The sequence below is a fragment of the Cupressus sempervirens genome, chromosome 1 (assembly GCF_028749045.1).
Source record: "Cupressus sempervirens isolate cs-2001-9-10 chromosome 1, ASM2874904v1, whole genome shotgun sequence".
Taxonomy (NCBI): domain Eukaryota; kingdom Viridiplantae; phylum Streptophyta; class Pinopsida; order Cupressales; family Cupressaceae; genus Cupressus; species Cupressus sempervirens.
The window spans coordinates 20,141,875-20,159,987 of record NC_143118.1 but is presented as its reverse complement, the minus strand read 5'-3'; the positions used below and the strand labels follow the sequence as shown (position 1 = coordinate 20,159,987).

Below are 18,113 nucleotides of genomic sequence, written 5' to 3'. Positions count from 1 at the left end.
ATGCTCCTTTCAGAGCACTATATGGCTATAATGCACCGAGCTTTGTTGATTTGCTTATGAGTGATGTTAGAGTTCCTCACGTTGGGGATTTTCTTCAGGAGAGCAACGACATTGTTGATGTTCTCAGATATAATATTGCCAGAGCACAGAATCAACATAAGTAGCATGCAAACTAGAAGAGGACAAAGAGGAGTTTTGAGGTTGGTGACATGGTTTACCTCATGCTGCAGCCTTACCGACAGTCTACTCTCAGGAAGAGGGGGTCAGAGAAGCTTAAGCCTAGATACTATGGCGCTTTCAGGATTATCAGGCGGATAGGTGAGATGGCTTATGAGCTTGAGCTTCCAACAAATAGCAGGGTGCATAATGTTTTCCATGTGTCACGGCTCAAGAAGGCATCGGGTCAGCATGTTGTGCCTTCAGCAGTTCTTCCTCCATTGGATGATGAAAGGAAATTGGTTCTTATTCTTGAGCATCATTGACAGCAAAGAGAGTTAGGTCCGTAGGAGGACTATTAGAGAGTACTTGGTGAAGTGGAGAGATTTACCCGAGGAGTATGCCATATGGGAGGGAGAAGATATTTTGCAACATCTCGCTTTGAGATTGCTTGAGGGCAAGCAATTTCAGGAGGGGCAGACTATCACGTCCCCTTTTTAGTGACATGTCATTTTCAGTGAATTTGCCTATCATGGACTCTCATAGGCAGATGATTTTGGTGAGAGAGTCATTCTGATGATTATTTGGGGATTGGATGGCCTATTTTGCTCTTGGAGAGATGGGGTTTATCATATTTTTATTTTATGTGTTATGCGGGGCCAAAATATTATAATTTTGAGTTGAGTTGCACTTTTTATTTTATAAAGTTACTTTTTATAAAAGTGCATTATAAAGGAATTTCATAAGAATATTTTATGGTTACTTCTAGAAGTTCTTAGTAGCTTCTTAGGAAAGTGAATAAATAGAGTGCTTGGCCTCTCATTTGGACATCCTATGACTTGAGTTTACACTACTTTTCTCTTTGAGCATTTGTGGCGCCATTTTGGTCTGCAGATTGTCATTTGATCATTAGGAACGGAGTCTCCTAAGGATTTGCATGATTGAGGAGGTGAAATATCCTTTGAAGGGTTGCACTTTGGAAGTGGTATTCAGCTACTTCAAGTTGGGCTTATTTGGACATTTCCAGCAGGGTTCGATTTTCAACCTGGACATACATTTTTGCTCATATCTCACTATTGGCTGGGAGTTTGATTTTTATTTTCTAGGAGAATTTTGATTTTCAAATACCTTGTAGTGTCCTAGCCATTTCACCTTGAACTTCTCAGTTTTAATCTCACTACTCCCATTATACCTTAGCATCAACTGTCTAGGCTGAAATCTTGTTCGCTTCAAATGTTTATTGTGTCACGCTTTATGATGAGATTGTGCTACCTCAGTTGCTCATTGCGCCATTAGCTGCCTTTCATCTAACTTATTTAGCCTATACAATCTCTCCATAAGACTTTCCATTTCGTTGAGTCTATTGTCAATTGCTATCCGGAGGCTTGGGACCACAAATTCTGCCGGCACGAGCACTTCTTGCTCAAACATGAGTCGGAATGGTGTTTGTCCTGTTGTGACTTTGTAGGTTGTGCGGTACACCCAAAGTGCTGATGGTAGCTTCTCTTCCCAATCGGCTTGCTCCACCCCGCATGACTTATATATGAACAACACTAGAATTTTGTTCGTTGCTTCTACTTGGCCGTTGGCTTTCGGATAGTATGGGCTCGAGAAGGAATGGAATTTTTTGAACTCGGACCCGAGCAATCAAATCACATGATTGATGAAGTGACCTCCCCTGTCACTGGTTAATTGGATAGGAATGCCATAACACGTGATTATCTGCTCATAAATGAATTTTCTTGTACTTATTGCCAAGTTGTTAGGTAACGCTCGTGCCTCCACCAACTTTGTGAGATACTTTGTTACTACCATGATGTAGCAGCATTTGTGAGCTTGACTTGGCTTCAGGGGTCCCACGAAATCTAAACCCCATCATTTGAACAACTCCTAGGCATGTGATGGATTGAGTGGCATAAAATCCCATTTCAATGGTTTACCCGCACGTTGACAAGTGTCGTAGTTGACCACCCACTCTCTAGCATCATTGTATAGCTTAGGCCACCATACCGCTGCCAGAAGTACTTTCCTTTCTATTGTGTCCAATCTCATATGCTCTCCTTCTGAGCCTTCATGGGCTTCCCAAAGGATGCTTTGTACTTCCTCCATGATGCATCTTCTCAATACTTGGTCTGGTCCCATTTTATACAACAAACCATTGATTAGGGAAATGTTGTGCTCCTTAATGCCAACTTCTATCGTTTTCCTGGTGGCATCTCCTTGGCGAATTGTGAAGTGGATAGATATTCGTCAATGCTTTGTACCACTCCGGAAGGATGGCTATACGAAATAAATGCGCATCTAGGAAGTCATCATTAACTCCTTCCGGCGGCTCCCCCGACTTGATTTGAGATAGTTGATCGGCTATAACATGGCTAGTACATCAACGCTTGATGGTCTACGTAGAATGTGAAGGGCATTGTCAATAGATAGTGTCTGAACTTTTGTATCGTATACACCATTCCTAGAGCCTCCCGCTCCGTCTCACTGTAGTTCTTCTTTGCCTTTGACAACAATTTGCTATCAAAGTAGATAGGATGATCCAAGCCATGATCATCCCTTTGTGCAAGTGTTGCACTAATTGCAAAGTTAGACGTGTCCAAGTCCACGTGCACATGAAATTCTTTATCTTAGTTCGGATATGCTAGAATTGGTGCCCCTAGTAACCTTGTCTTCAATTCCTTAAAGGATTTTTCTTGCTCCATACCCCAAACATAGGGTTCTCCTTTTCTTGTCAGCTTGTCGAGGGGGCATGAAACTTCAGCAAAGTTCTTTATGAACCTCCTGTAATATCCAATATGCCCTAAGAATGATTTGACTCCTTGACGTTGGTTGGTCCTTCCATGTCTACGATCACGCGTATCTTGTCGGGATCAGTTTTGAGTCCCGTCTTACACACAATGTGCCCCAATAGCTTACCTTCGGGTACCATGAATTTGCATTTCTTTGGGTTCAGCGGCATCCTAGCCCTACAATACCTTTCCATGCATTCCCTGAGTGTTGCCAAATGTGTGTCTTGTCCACTGAAGATAGACCAATCATCCAAGAATGCATGAAAGTTCCCTATGGACATTTTATCGAAGATATGGAGGATTATTCTTTGGAAGGTTGCTGGTGCATTGTACACCTTGAAGGGCATCCAGTTATATGCATAGACGTCATCTTCTACCATGAAAGTGGTCTTCAGCTTATTCTCATCCGCTATCGATATTTGGTTATAATTGGAAAACCCATCCATAAATGAGTACATTTCATGCTGAGCAACTTCTTCAAGTATTGTATCTATGAACAGGATAGGGACGGGGTCTTTTATAGTGATAACATTTAAATAACAGAAATCGACACAGATCCTAATCTGGTTTGCCTTCTTTTTCAATGATATCACAATGGGCAAGACACATTCACTTGTTTCAACTTGAAATATGATTCCTGCCTTCAACATGCGTTGGATCTCTACATCAACCCTAGCTGCGTAATTCTTGTTCATTCTGTATGGTCTCTTCCGCACAGGTACCACGCTAGGCACTAGGGGTATCGGTGTACACACAACTCTGGTGGTACACTCTTCAAGTCCTTGTAACTCTAGGCAAACACGTCTTTGTCCTCCATGAAGAATTTGAATGTTGTCGCTTTCAGCACAAGATTCCAATCATTGCCAACCAAGATGTTGCGTAGACTCTCTTCATCCTCGAGATTCGTGACACATACAGATGGTTCTTCGTATTAATTGGTTTCCCTACGTGAAAGTTGTGAGCAAGAATTTCATTCACCCTTGCTTCTCCTTTGTACTCCACAAACTCTGGTGGAAAAACCTCCTCTTCTACATTTGTTCCACTCCTATCATATTGAAACTCAAAAATAGCTCGTAATCTTCCATTTGCCAATGGAAGAGTCTGTTCAAGGAATCCAAGTCATCATTCGAACATCTTTCAAGTTCGAGCACGCCTTCATCATTAGGCTCCATTTGATCTCTTCCCTCATTCTTTCCCTTAGACTCTCCGTCGGATTCAAATTCTGATGTCATCTCCTCACTCACCATTTGTGTTTTAAGGTCGATAACAAACTTCCTTCCATTGCTTTGCAATGAAAGTGTATTTCTCTCCCAATTGTGGTTTTCTCTTGTTGTCACTAGCCATCCCCTTCTGAGAATGACATCATATCCCTTCTTCAATGGAATCACGACGAAATCTAGTACGAATGGCTAGGTTCTAGTGGTGACTAGTTGAGCCATCAATGTTCCCAAAGGTTTTATTCCATGTTGGTTTGCATTGAGTAAGTTGAAGGTGGGGGGCCACAGGGTAGGTTTCCCAAGTTTTTTCCATGTCTCCTCTAGAAGCAAATTTATCTACGACCCACCATCAACTATGATATCCGTGAGGATTGTCCCAAGGATACCCATCTCCACTACCACAGGGTACCATCCACTCTTCAACGCGAGTAGCATATGGTCTATCGCTGATCCTCTTGAAACGGTTGGTTGTTATATGGTGTTGGCACTTGGTTGTGTGGTGCAGGTATTTAGTAATGTCGTCTTCAACTGGTGTAAGGTGTGGAGGTCTTGTATTTTAATTGGAACCTCCATTTGCAATATCCGCCCTATTATGTTATTCTCAGCCTCTGTTCGTCCAAAGGTACTTGTAGCCACAAGTGTATCCCCCTTTGCTTTCATTGCCTTCTCTATTTCCTCTTTTGTCTCTCATAATCTTTGCTTCTCTGTACAAGGATCAGGGTACACGGCTTGTTTCGCTTGATTACGAGTGACTACTAGTACTTCTTCAATGTTGAGTAAGTTCACCTAAGGCTTCGGGCAATTGGCTTCTTCGTGATCTCTGGGACCACACCATCGACACAACTTCTACAGTGTGTCGCTCTTGTCGTAGTCTCGAGCGAAGTGGCCCCATTGGCTGCATGCACGACACTGAATCATCGACCGATCCTTCAAATCGTATTGTATCCAACTTCTGTTCTCATTACCTCCTCTTCCTCCTCGTCGATTATTTCGGAACCCGCCAGATGACACATTGTTTGTTTGTTGGTTAGCGGCCCTAGAGTTAGATGGTTGTTCCTGAGTGAAAAGGACTTGTGGCCCTCTTGTCTTTAAGTTATATGGGCACTCCTTTGTGGAATGGCCCATTACCTGGTAGATGGCACACAATGACTTTTTATGACACATTCCTTTTGAATTTCTGCTTTCTTTGACTTCGTACACCACATTTCTCCTTTGTCACTCCACCTTGCATCTCCTTTCATTGTTTTAAACTCATGCATCATGTGTTCTATATCCTCTTGCAACAAGGATTTGTCGTCTCGGATGATGACTTGCTTTTCTTTTTCTTCTTTAAGGTTTGCTTTCACTTTCCAAATTCATCGCTTTATTGTACATATCATTGTACGATTTTGGTGGTACAATCCTCATTTTTCTTCTCAAAGATGTGTTTAACTCGTCGACGAACCATCTCTTCGATAATTCATCCATCGGATGGGTTTCCATCTACCCAAGCAATTTCTTCAACCTTATATTTTATGCTTGGGTAATTTTCTTCTTTCCTTGCTTATTCAACCAAAAAAATAGCAAGCTTAGCTTATTTAGATGAATAATAATAATAATTCACTTGTCTTGTGAAAACAATTGAAGAAGCATCATAATCGAAATTTGACAACATGCTGGATGAAGAAAGATGGTGAATGAACCTGACGAGGTGACTAATTATAGATAGACTCTCCCTCCAAGATTCTTGGAGCCGAAATCATAAGCCCAAAGTAAAAAAACTAAGAGCATCACTCAACTCCTCTAACTCAATTGAACTCATTGGAACCAACAATTTGACTTACTAAATAGTAAGTCCCTCAAATGGAGCCAAAACATATCATAGGCTGTTGGAAAGCCTATAATCCCACAACTGAGCCCCTAAAATCCCATTGTCAACTCACAAGGGTCACGATGGTGAACTGACCAAGCCAACTGTAAGAGCCTACTAAAATGGGGACATTATATCCGTGGAAAATGAGAAGGTTGTCTAAACCAACTTTTACAAGAGGAAAGGCTTCACGAAACTGTTGGTTTCTTTATAAAGATTCATTACTAAAGAGCTGATATTAAGAAGAACATGAAGCTGACCTAAGATTTGATACAAGGTCCCTTAGATTGTTGGTCTCATGGATGTCATTGAAATTCCTTCATTCATATCATTATGCCCGTAATTTTATTATTTAATTCTTATTGAATCACTTCATTTTGAATAGAATATCACGACAATAAAAGGTAGTACTATTTCACCTAATAATATTTCAACATATCTCCCAATTTTCTTGTCCATTAATGGCACAATAGAAGCAATAATATTACTGAAATACCACGGCAAACATATATATTTTAAAATACTTTATTAAGTCATTTATTTCATTCCCCCCTAGCATGAGGAATATGATAACACCTATGCTAAATTACTGCAATCTCCATATAAAATTAAGCACAAGTTGGTACTAATATTTCAAGCAATCATATACAAATCCCTTGATTAAATTTTTGTAGAGTTACTTTTACTTAATAATTTTTTCAGTTGAATTTTAAGATGAGAATAAATAATTAATTTTTAATATATTTTAACCTTTGAAATTAAATGGTATTTAACTTGTAAAAGTGGGACATCACATTTTTTTTTGAAGCCCCACTACTTATAATCAAGTAGGAAGACAAATATAGATTTCTTTCTGATCATAATTCAACTTCTAATTCAAATCTAATGATAAGGAATTTCATAAGATATCCAATGAAGAAGCAAAGCATCTTGTGCTAGAAATTGTTTTTTTGTTCAACTTATTTGTGATAAGATCCAATTGTTTCTTTATCTTATGGGGTTGTTGTTAATAAGTTTTGTGGCTTCAACAAGTGGCTTTGACTAGAAGTTTTAGTTGCCATTAGTTAATCATCTTCTATCATAAAACAATGATGTTTGAGAAAGAGGAGTGGGATTGTTAGGGCCTGGGTTAGTATTTAAGTTTGGTGGACGAGATATTTTGTAACAAATATTGCATTTCATGTAACTAATTAGTCCTATAGATAAATAAGTAGCAGTTAGCTTTTTATTTAATTTCATTTAGTAGCTTTAGATGCAGTAGAAATAAATGTCATTTTGCACTTAGAAGGCTATTTAATTTCATTTAGTAGCTTTAGACGCAGTAGAAATAAATGTCATTTTGCACTTAGAAGGCTACTGGAAATTCTCAAAACCAAAATATTGTTGTAATTGTTATTTATTGGTTATTCATGATTATTGTGATCCTAAATTTGTTATACATTTATTATTCCTATCCTTTTAAATGTTTATTGAGATGTCTTATTATGTGTGTTGATGTATAAATTTCTTTGGAAAATTTGAAAGTTTTGTATTTAGGTCATGTCAAACCTGTAGATTGTGGCTTTTAACCAATTCCTATTTTAAATTTATGACAACATTCGTGTTCATGCGTTAACCTATACAACCCAGGTGTACCTCCATTATTTACTTGAAAGTGCAAGCATCTAGTCATCAAATTTATTTCAATAGAAAAAACATAAAATATTTTTCTCTGTGTGGAGTGTGTTTGTCTTTTATGGCAGGAAAATCGTAAGAGATACATTCAAAGTATTCAACTTGGATGTGAAATCATCATAGGAAACTGCTGTAAGTTTGTGGATTGCAAGTACAAATTGTCTGGTTTAAGGTTAGTTTTTATTTGCAAGGAACTTCCCTAAATGAAATGTTGTCATTGATATCAAAGGCATTCAGGAGATTGATATTGTTGTTGATATCAAGATTAATGCAGATTTGGGTATATACAAATCAGACAATTAAAAATAAGCAAAAAGTACACAGCTATAGTATGCAATATCAAGACAAAGCAAAGCTCATAATTTAGAAAGAAACTAAGGCACATATAGTGATACCTATAATCTGAATGAGGTCAATGTTATTAGCAATGGCAGTAAATATTAGCATATTCAATTTAACACAAACATTATGTAGCAGTTAAATACGGAAAAAGGAACCATGCCATACGCTTCAGGTTGAATACTATTTTAGAGATGGTACCATACAGCAATACCATGAACTTAAACCTAATGTTTGAATAACAGAACATTGCCATTCAAGGGAATGAAAGACACACAAGATGGGAGTCTAGATTTAAGAGTCTAACGCTGATATGTCTAGCCATCAAGATCTATTCAGATATAATAAGAGACATAAAGTTCATATACTTTCATTATGGCATCAAACGAGTTATTTCATGTCAGCAAAGGCAGTAATTATGTTTAAAAGAACAAGAGTATCGGGTTTCTGAAGTCACATCAAAGGTGTCATTGGGAATTTTATAAACAGTGGATTTAATGATGGCGATCATGACGGATGAAGAGGACAAATGAACTGCAATAATGAGTTTCCAAGTCAGTGTTTGAGAGTCATGACAGAAGTCAAATATATAATAAGGGTTCAATATCATTGCAGAAGAGTATCTAATCCGGTAACAATTATAATGAGCAATTGGAATTTAAAACAAGATCCATCAGGTTGAATAACTAATTTGATGTATAGTCATATGCAAATTAAATACACCAGCCATCGAATATCAAAGACAAAAAAACAGAGCTTATGGATATCAATCCTCGATCAAATTGTATGCCAAGTCATTATGGGTTTCAGTTGATGATAATTTTGAAAACAATATTTTAATATTTATTGGTATGCTATAAACTATCAAAGCTTGTTAAATTAGGGAGGTTCGATAAGTATTCTGGAGTTAATGTCTTACAAGAACAGAGGTGATATCAGGAGTTCCTCAGAGGAATGAAAATGATAGTATTATAGCCCACACATGTAATGTGGATGGAGACACAACTAGCCTGAGTTGATCAAGGAAATAAGTATTGAACGATATACAACGTAGGAGTTTCATCTAGAGATATCCAATGCCACGATATAAAGTTTTCCTTAAAAATAAACCATTGGTGTTAAGCGAAAGTCCAAAGGGATTGACGGGGAGATGTACATATGTTGTTGGTTTTGAAGAATATGAAATTGTTTGAAGCAAAGTAATGTGACTTGCCGCGAGTCACGTGAGTCAGCGAGCCAGACCCTTGCAGTCGAGTCATAATGACCCGTGACTCGTGAGCAGCAAGTTAGGTGGCGTGACTCGCTTGACTCACGAGTCACAAGCAGGCTGACCTGGCCGTAGCAACAAGAAATTGGGTGCCCAAAAAACATAAAAAAAACTCATAATTTTTTAATGTTTTTTTTTCTTCTTTCTTATTCTTATAACCCTAAAAGGGCTTTTATAACACTCTATTGTGAGAGGAAGAAAGAGAGAGAGAGGTAGAAGAGAAATAGAGTGTCCTTGTTTTGCAACCAACTGAAAGGAAGAAGAGAAAAGTTTGCATTTGTGACATTGGAGTTTGCATTTAGAGCATCAAGGAGTTTATAGGAGCTCTTCTCAACACTTCCGAAAGCATTTGAAAGAGGTAAGAGTTGATTTTTTAGATTTTGATTTTTTTTTCTCTATGATTATGGGCTTTTTGGATGAATTTTTTTTGTTTGTTTATGAGTTTTTTTACACTTTAGATCTTCATAAAATACAATACTTAAATGGTAATATTTGGTCTAAAATGTCTTATTGTAGCAAGCTTTACATTTTTCCTTACTCATAATGGCTCCTAGAGGTTAAAAAACCCAAGCTCTCTAAAGGAAATAAAAAAGATGTGTTGGAAGTACACCAGACTTTTCGGGTAGAATTAGAAGTCAAACAAAATGCCTATTTTGTAAAACTATAAATAGGGGGGGGATAAATAGATTGAAATACCATATTGTTGGCATATGTGGTCATGATACTGAGCCTTGTACAGCTGCAACTGTTGAGGCTCAACATTTTTGTTATGTAGCCTTAGAAAAATATGAACCAAAAAAAAAATTTAAAAAAAAAACAATTAGCAGAGTTAGCTCAGATTGGTTCTAATTCCCTTCCACACTCATTTGGAAATGTTTTTGAGTCAGTAGGTTGTGTTGGAGAAGGTTCTTCCCTTCCCCCCTACCATCCTAGTGCTTCTGCTAGTTGTACTTCTTCTACATCTATTCCTTGCATTGCTAGTGGTGCTGCGGCTGCTGCCCCTTCTAGTTGTACTGGCTTTACCTTTCGTCCTAGAGTCAAAAAATCTAGGTTGGACAATTTTTTTGTACTGCATTCCACTCTTGGTGCACAACCCTCACTTAAGAGCTTGGGCTGGAATAGGGAGATACATGAAGCTGGAATAATAGCAATTTACAAGTTTTGGTTTTTCTACAACATTCCATTTATAGCAGCCATGTAGTTCAACTTCATTTATATTTGATTGTTTTACATTTTAAACTTTTAAGTTTTAAAATTTAAATTCAATTTTATACTTTTAACTTGATGTTGAAAATTTGAAATATGCTAATTAAAATATTTTTATAAATGTAACAGGACTCCTTATTGGTAGGGTATGATTGATGCAATTTCCATTTGTGGTGCGGAGTTTAAAGCCCCCACTGAAGATGAGTTGAGTGGTCTCCTCTTACTAGATATGGTTGAGGAGATGAAACTTGAGTTGGAGGGCCATAGAAAGATTTGGAGCCAAAAGGGGTGTACCATTATGACGGATGGATAGGAGGAATAGGACCCTCCTAAATTTTCTTGTTTCTAGCGGAGATAATTCATCATCCTCTACTTCTTGAAGTCTAAAATTTAATGTATTATTGAATAACAAAAATATTGTTTTATTGACTATTGATTTTTGAATGATAATTATTTTGTTTAATTTTCACTTTCAGGATCCACCATGTTTTTGAGATCTATAGATGCTTCCTCACATGTGAAAAATGCAAAATTCTTATGTGAGGCTATTGAGGAGGTCATAAGGGAGGTGGGGGAAGAGAATGTTGTCCAAGTGGTGATTGATAATGCAGCTAATTATGTTGCTGCAGGTAAAATTTTAACTTCTAACTTTCTAAATTCTACTTCTAAAAGATTTGTTTTAGTTTTTCATTAAATTTTGAAAATTAAAAGGTTTTTAATACATCAAAAATTTTCATTGTTTACTAACTAATTTAAATTGCTATAGGAAATTTTTTGATGGAGAGACACTCAAAGATCTTTTGGACTCCATGTGCAGCCCATTGCATCGTCCTCATGTTAGAGGATATTGGCAAGCTTGTATGGGTGAAATCATGTGTTGCTAAGGCCAAAAATCTTTGTAAGTTCATCTATAATCATGCCTTGGTCCTCAGCACTATGAGGCAATACACGAAGGGAAAGGAGTTGGCTCGTCTTGGTATCACAAGATTTGCCTCTAATTTTACCACACCAAAATCCTTGCTGAGTTCAAGGTTAGCTTTGAGGTGCATGTTTGTTGCTCCAGAATGGAGTTCCTCCTCCTTTGCCACCAGCCCTGTAGGGATAGATGCAACAAAATGCATTTATGATGATGAAGGTTTTTGGGAGCCATGTTCGAAGATTGTGGAGGTAATTTAAATTTTACAAGCTTAAGTTTTAAAATTTTATAAATTAATTTATCTCATACATATTTTTTTTTAATTTTCATTGTGCAACTTTGTGAAGTTTCATCATTCACTAAATTGTTTTTTTGTTTAATTGTTTTGTAGATCATTGAGCCCCTTGTAGCCCTCCTATGAGTTGCTGATGGCGAGAAGCCCTCTATGGGCTACATATATGAGGGCATGGATAGGGTCAAGGAGGCTATTAAGGCCAAATATGTAGGAGTTGAGAAAAACTATAGCCCTATTTGGGACATAATTGATAGGAGATGGCAAAATCAGCTTCATAAGCCCATCCATACAATAGCCTATTACCTCGATCTGGCATACCGTTTCCGTGAAGATTTCAAGGTAGATGAGGAGGTTTTTAGTGGCCTATACACTGTAATATCGAAGATGGCCACTAATGCCACATATTTATTGCTTGAGATGGATGTCTATAATAATGCATCAAAGCCCATTTTTTCAAGTCAAATTTGCAAAGAAGGTCGTACAAAATTGCAGCCAGGTAAAAATTGCAGCTTAAGCCTTATACAATCTAGGGTCTAAATTTCTAGCTTTAAACTTTAAAGTTCAAATTTTGAAATGAGACTAATATTTTTTTCTTTTCCTTTTTTCAAAATTCAAATAGATGGTGGCAAATGTTTGGGCCTTCAACTGAAAACCTTTAGCAAATTGCCATCCGCATTTTGAGCTAGCCAAGTAGCAATTGTGGATGTGAGCGCAACTAGAGCATGTTCGAGCACATCCACTCAAAGAATCGTAATAGGTTGTCTGTGGAGAAAATGAATAAGCTAGTCTTTGTGCATTACAACTTGCGCATTAGGACCAGGGAGATTTTGGATAGTGACACCTCTCCGATTACTCTAAAGGAGGTTGATCTAGAGTCTGAGTGGATCACTGAGGCTACTGATCCTGTCTTTGATGATGAGGACCTACAATGGGTTGACCAGGCAGATAGAGAGGGCCAGGTTGAGGCTGTGGCTATGGCAGCAGAGGACCAGAGAGCTCCAGTTGTTCCTAGTGGCATCTCACAGGCATTGGCAGAGCCAAAGACTATAGTTGATCCTAGTGGCACCTCACAGGCATTGGCAGAGCCAGAGACTACAGTTGATCCTAGAGGCACCTCATAGGCTGATGCTATGGCTAATCAGTCATCCAAAACCTACCTTAGACACCTTACTAGGAGGCATTTTATAGATTATACTGAGCCTAAGGTTGAGGTTGAGGTTGGGGATGACGATGACGATGAGGATGATGATGAGGACTTCGACTAGGAGCCATAGCTATAGTCTTGTTTTAACTTTTTGTTTAACGTAATGATCAGAATTTGGAACATTTGATGATGACTATTGAATCTTGATGTGTTGGATTTCATAATACATAATCATATACATTTTGATGGGTTGCATGGATTTATCATTTTATATATGATTCTATGTTTTACTTTTATAATATTTCCTTCAGCTACTGTTTAAACTTTAATTACTAGTAATATAGTATTTAGCAATTTACCTTCCTAATATTGTACTGATGTAATCGATGTATGTTTGACTTTTACCTTTAAGTATGTGCATTATGATCAAATTATCTTCTATTTAATGATGTTATTGTGTCTTTAAGCTTTATTCAATAATGGGTGCATTGAATGTTCTTTAAATCCTAAAAAATCTCAAAATTTCGAGGTTTTTTCACTTTGCCGAGTCATTTCCAAGTCCGAGCTAGGTCACGAGTCAAGTTACCCTTGTCGAGTCTAAGCCACATTACTTTGGTTTGAAGCAGCGATAAAAAATTGCAAAGCAAGTACAAGTTGATTCGATTGGTTCAGTTACATAGTACAGTATAATTGCAGTCAATGAAGAAATGACATCAGTTAGTGAATCAAATAACAGCGATGTTATAAAGAAAATAAAATTGGGCATATCACCCGACACACATGAAATGCAGTTACCACGAGTTTGAATATTAAGTTAAAGTCAAAATAAATTGACAACAGAAATTGTATCACGGAAATCATAATATGTAGTGAGAGATGGAATGAGTCAAGGAGCGATGCCAAGCATTGATTGAAAGGCCTGATATAAGACATAATACAGCCATAGACCCCATTCATCAACGTGGAATGTTTCACTATGTAAAGATTAAATAAGAAGCGTTGGAGATATACAAGTGTCCGGAGTTTTCAGTTAGAGTTAAGAATGAAGGAAATTGCTAATGAAGCATGAAGGAAATTACAACAAATATATATGAGTCGATTGCAGTATTTGACACATGCACTGTCAGCGTAAGGCAAGAGAGATATAGGAAGCTACAAAAGACGGAGACGTGCCAGGATGTCAGAAATTGACGTAATTATAGAGCGACAAGATTATAAATGGAGTATGCACTCAAACAAACATTCATATTTAATATTTTTATGAATTCACCATTAAAATTGTCCAAGGCAATAATTATTTGTGATTTGATTAACGAAGGACTAATAAATGAAAAGGTGTAATTTATTCTTGTAGAGATGCGACTTTTAAATTGGTAGAATATAAATAAAGAATATTCAGTTTGAGAAGAAATTGTAAGGGAAAAGAATGAAGTAAGAGTGGAGAATGAGATAAAAATATAAAATATATATAAGATGTGTATGAGTGTAGAATAAGTGAGAGGAAAAAAGCAAAACAAAGAACTGTGGAAGATAATAAAGGGAATAAGAACAGATCAGTGAATGAAGAAAGATCTGAGAATGATGAATATGTGAATGGAGTACACTTAAAGGTGCAGAAAATATATATATATATATATATATATATATATATATATATATATATATATATATATATATATATAGATAATATAAAATTGAAAGTATGAAATAGAAGGAAATAGACAGGGTATGAGAAGAGTGTGCTTTGAAGACAATAGACTTTCAAACAAAGGAAAGAAAAATATTCAAATTTAATGAGCAAAATATCCATCATCAGTTGATAAGAAACATCATCAAGGTGGAACAGAAATTTGTGTGTAGTGGGTTTGTGCTCACGAAGATAACAATGGGAGTTGGTGCTTTCAATAGGTCGGAGCTTGCGAAGTGTGGGAGTTGGAGCTTCCAGTGAGTCGGTGCTCATAAACATAGGGGTTGAGCCTACAAAACATTGTAAAAGAACAAGTTTATATAATATCAATTATTTTACCGTGGTTTGCTCCCGCTTTGGGTTTCCATGTAAATCATTGTGTCATTGTTTATTTCAACATTTGAAGTTATTGTTTGGATAAATGTTTTATTTAGCAAAAGTTATTATAATAATTCACCTCCCCTCTTAGTATAACCATGTGCTCTTCATCCCTATAAGATGAAGAGTGTTTTAACTCACATTTGTTCTATTTTATATCACATTGAAAGGTGAATTAAAATGCTAACATGTTGCTCATTTTGAGTTTTAGCTTGTAAAGACTAATCAATGAAATCTAGTTTGTCATACAGTGTAGTGCCAGTGCAAGGGGCGAGCACCATATATTTATAAGGGCAATATTGCTTTGGATGCAATAATTAAATTTGAATTTTTACAATTTTCTATTTATTGAAATATTTTAAATTTTCCTTGTAATTTGATATAATTGCAGGTTTGATTTGTGAATTTTATTTTATGTAGTTACAATTTTTAAATATCAATCTCCTTGTTCCCAAAAGTTGTTGGTTGTGTTTATGGTTATATTCCCATTTCAAGTGCTGTGTGTGTGTGTGTGTGTGTTTGTGTGCACGTGCGTGCATGCATGTGTGTGTTGTAGGTAACAAGGGTTTGATAATTGACTTAAACTCAATGTCATCCTAGTAGTATATAAGAAACTCTTTTTTTCCTGATAGGGACGTATTACACCCAATATCAACTCGGAGTTTTCATGTGTCAACGTATGGAGGGATTCATGGGAGCATTGAAGATGTTTTAGTAGATATTTATATCTCTTTATTAGTTGAAATAAAAAGATAAAAATACAGTACACAGCCAATGTTACAATTATTAATTATTCTTTATAAATAGATATAAATAACTAGAGAGGGAAGGATGGTGTGAGAAGATTTGAATGGGAGAATTGAACATGTTCAAGAGTTTTGAAAACAATCCGTGCACACAACAGATGACTTGTAAGTATACATTTTAATGCAATTTTCTCAACAGTGCCTTCCACTATGGAGGGCACTGCTGCAACAATGATTACATATTAAAGGACGACAACAATATAGACAGTTTGAGTGCAGACCACTTTAACGAGTGTCAAAATCATTTATATGGCTAATGTATGTCCCCAAGATTTACAAAGTATATTTATTTATAATTAGGATTATTAATAGCTCTGCCCAAATGATGTGATTCATAACTAATTATCATGTGCGTCCATTGCCAGTTCATTTTTGTAAGATGGTTTGCCTCCTTTTACTATTAACAGATAAATAGTAGGAGGAATCATAAACAAGTATCTAATACATGCACCACTTTGACATGTATTTTCTATAAAATCTTAATCCAAAGTTTGCATATATCATTTATTTCAAGGTTTCATTGGGAAAATACTTGTATAATCTATATGCCATTATACTATGCACCTTGCAAGAACATATTGAGATTCAATGAAAATAATTGTGAATTTTTAATCAATGGAATAACTAATGATGTTCAATTCAATGCGACTTCATGGCTGTTCATTTGTAGAGTTAATCACATTTACTCTTCTGTATATTTTTATTGCTACATACCTAATTATACCTGTTAAATGTGTGATTAAATTGAAAATTGGGCTCAATTTGGCAGTGAAGCAAGTATTTTTTTATAGCTTTTTTGGAGTTAACATGGGATAACCTCTCGAGTGACAATTTCATGTCATGATAGACATATTTTTGTAGCTGGTGGATATCTATAGACCATAATTGTATTCAAGGTAAGTTGAATAAGGTGAAAATACAATTGAGATATCATATAATAATGACATTGGAATCTTTGATATTACGATACCTCATCATTGATTAATAATAATTACAAAGATAGTATTAATTGTCAATAATACAATAAAATAATATGTACTTTCGTCATCAATCTTTATCAAAAAGAATCTAGATTGAATTCATCAATTGGTTCATTACCCACAAGCTAATAGAGTTCTAGTTCCATTAGGTGCATCATGCGTTGGAGTCTTTATCATCATCTATATGGATTTTGGCAAATTATACAACAAATGCATATAACTTGGCACACTTAGGGGTTATCTTCTAATCTTTCATTGTCCCTTCCTAGCTAACTTCCAAATTTGAGAGGAGCTATGCATTGTAATAGTTGTAGACCATCTTTTAATTTTTTGTCAGCTAATTGGTTATGCTTCATTGAATGGATAAATGAGTATGTACTCTAGTTCTGTTTAGGAAAACAAGAATTTACAACTTGCTGAAATTGGATAGAAAAAAATTAATTAAGTACTAAGAATGTCAATAAAAATGCTTATTTGTGATAGAATTTTATTTTTGCAAGAGGTTGGAAGAACATATAGTTGAGGTCGTGGAGGTACCAGCATGTATGAGCAACTTCCTTGGATTGGTCTTGAAGAGCATAAATACTATGATCTCATCTTGAGATGAACCTGCCAAACTCTTTCCTAACAATATCCATCAATTTAGGATCCAAGAAGATTCTTTAGAGTGCTATCTTATACCCATTAGCAGCTTCACTATCTCTATGTAGTATTGCTCTCCCTAGAAAATAAAGTATGTTTGTGCTATACTATTTGGGGGATAATGTATGTGCAAGGAGATGCAAGGGTGTGTTTATCTTGTTCTAGTGGCCATGAATGATTTTTTCAATACTTAAGAAAACTGTTTTTACGGGATCATTTTTTGTTTTGATCGGTAAGAGGCCGAAGCCAAGATTAATTATTATGTATTGTGTTTGTTATTTTTCTTATTTTTATTATTCATTAAGCGTGAGCGTGAGTAGATTTGAACCCAAGACCTCTTCAATAAGAGGCTCACAATTTACCATTGTGTTGTAGGCTCTTCCCTAATTTTCTGGGGATCATTTTCCTTGCGTAGTAATATGAATTTTATTTTTTCCACATTTCAAAAAATTGTTTATTTGGGTTTATGCTCTAGTGGTTGATGGCATAGTTTAAATATTCGGTTTCGGCAATATATCTGCTAGCCCAAATTTTCTTGAAAATCTCGGAATCGGCAAAACCTTAGCGAAAAATTCGGCAATAAATCGGCACTTTTATCTAACATTTAAAAATATACAATTTCTTAAAATATTCTTAAAAACACACATATACACACCAAATTTGTAGAACATATAATATTTTGAAATTATAAATTAAAATAAGATTATACTAAAATTGTAGAATATAAATATTTTAGAAAATAATCTTGTTACATATAATAGTTAA

At 36.0% G+C, this 18,113-nt stretch overlaps 2 protein-coding genes across 3 annotated transcripts in view; both read left to right on the top strand.

The window, feature by feature from the left end:
• The window catches only part of LOC149575951 (uncharacterized), a 212,090-nt gene that overhangs the window by 174,441 nt on the left and 19,536 nt on the right, over window positions 1-18,113 (top strand). The gene's annotated exons all lie outside the window — the stretch shown is intronic.
• On the top strand, window positions 210-11,991 carry LOC149575952 (uncharacterized). Its single transcript, XM_089814723.1, has 4 exons — window positions 210-318; window positions 10,977-11,129; window positions 11,267-11,667; window positions 11,808-11,991. Exons 1-4 carry the CDS (start codon window positions 210-212, stop codon window positions 11,835-11,837), a joined length of 693 nt encoding a protein of 230 aa, XP_089670849.1. The 3' UTR covers window positions 11,838-11,991.

Bases quoted from the DNA above. Each gene is read 5' to 3' on its own strand.
- LOC149575952 (XM_089814723.1), top strand. From the start codon at position 210: ATGGTTTACCTCATGCTGCAGCCTTACCGACAGTCTACTCTCAGGAAG. The intron at 319-10,976 runs GTGAGATGGCTT...TTTCACTTTCAG, and splicing joins CAGGATTATCAGGCGGATAG to GATCCACCATGTTTTTGAGA. The intron at 11,668-11,807 runs GTAATTTAAATT...ATTGTTTTGTAG, and splicing joins CATGTTCGAAGATTGTGGAG to ATCATTGAGCCCCTTGTAGC.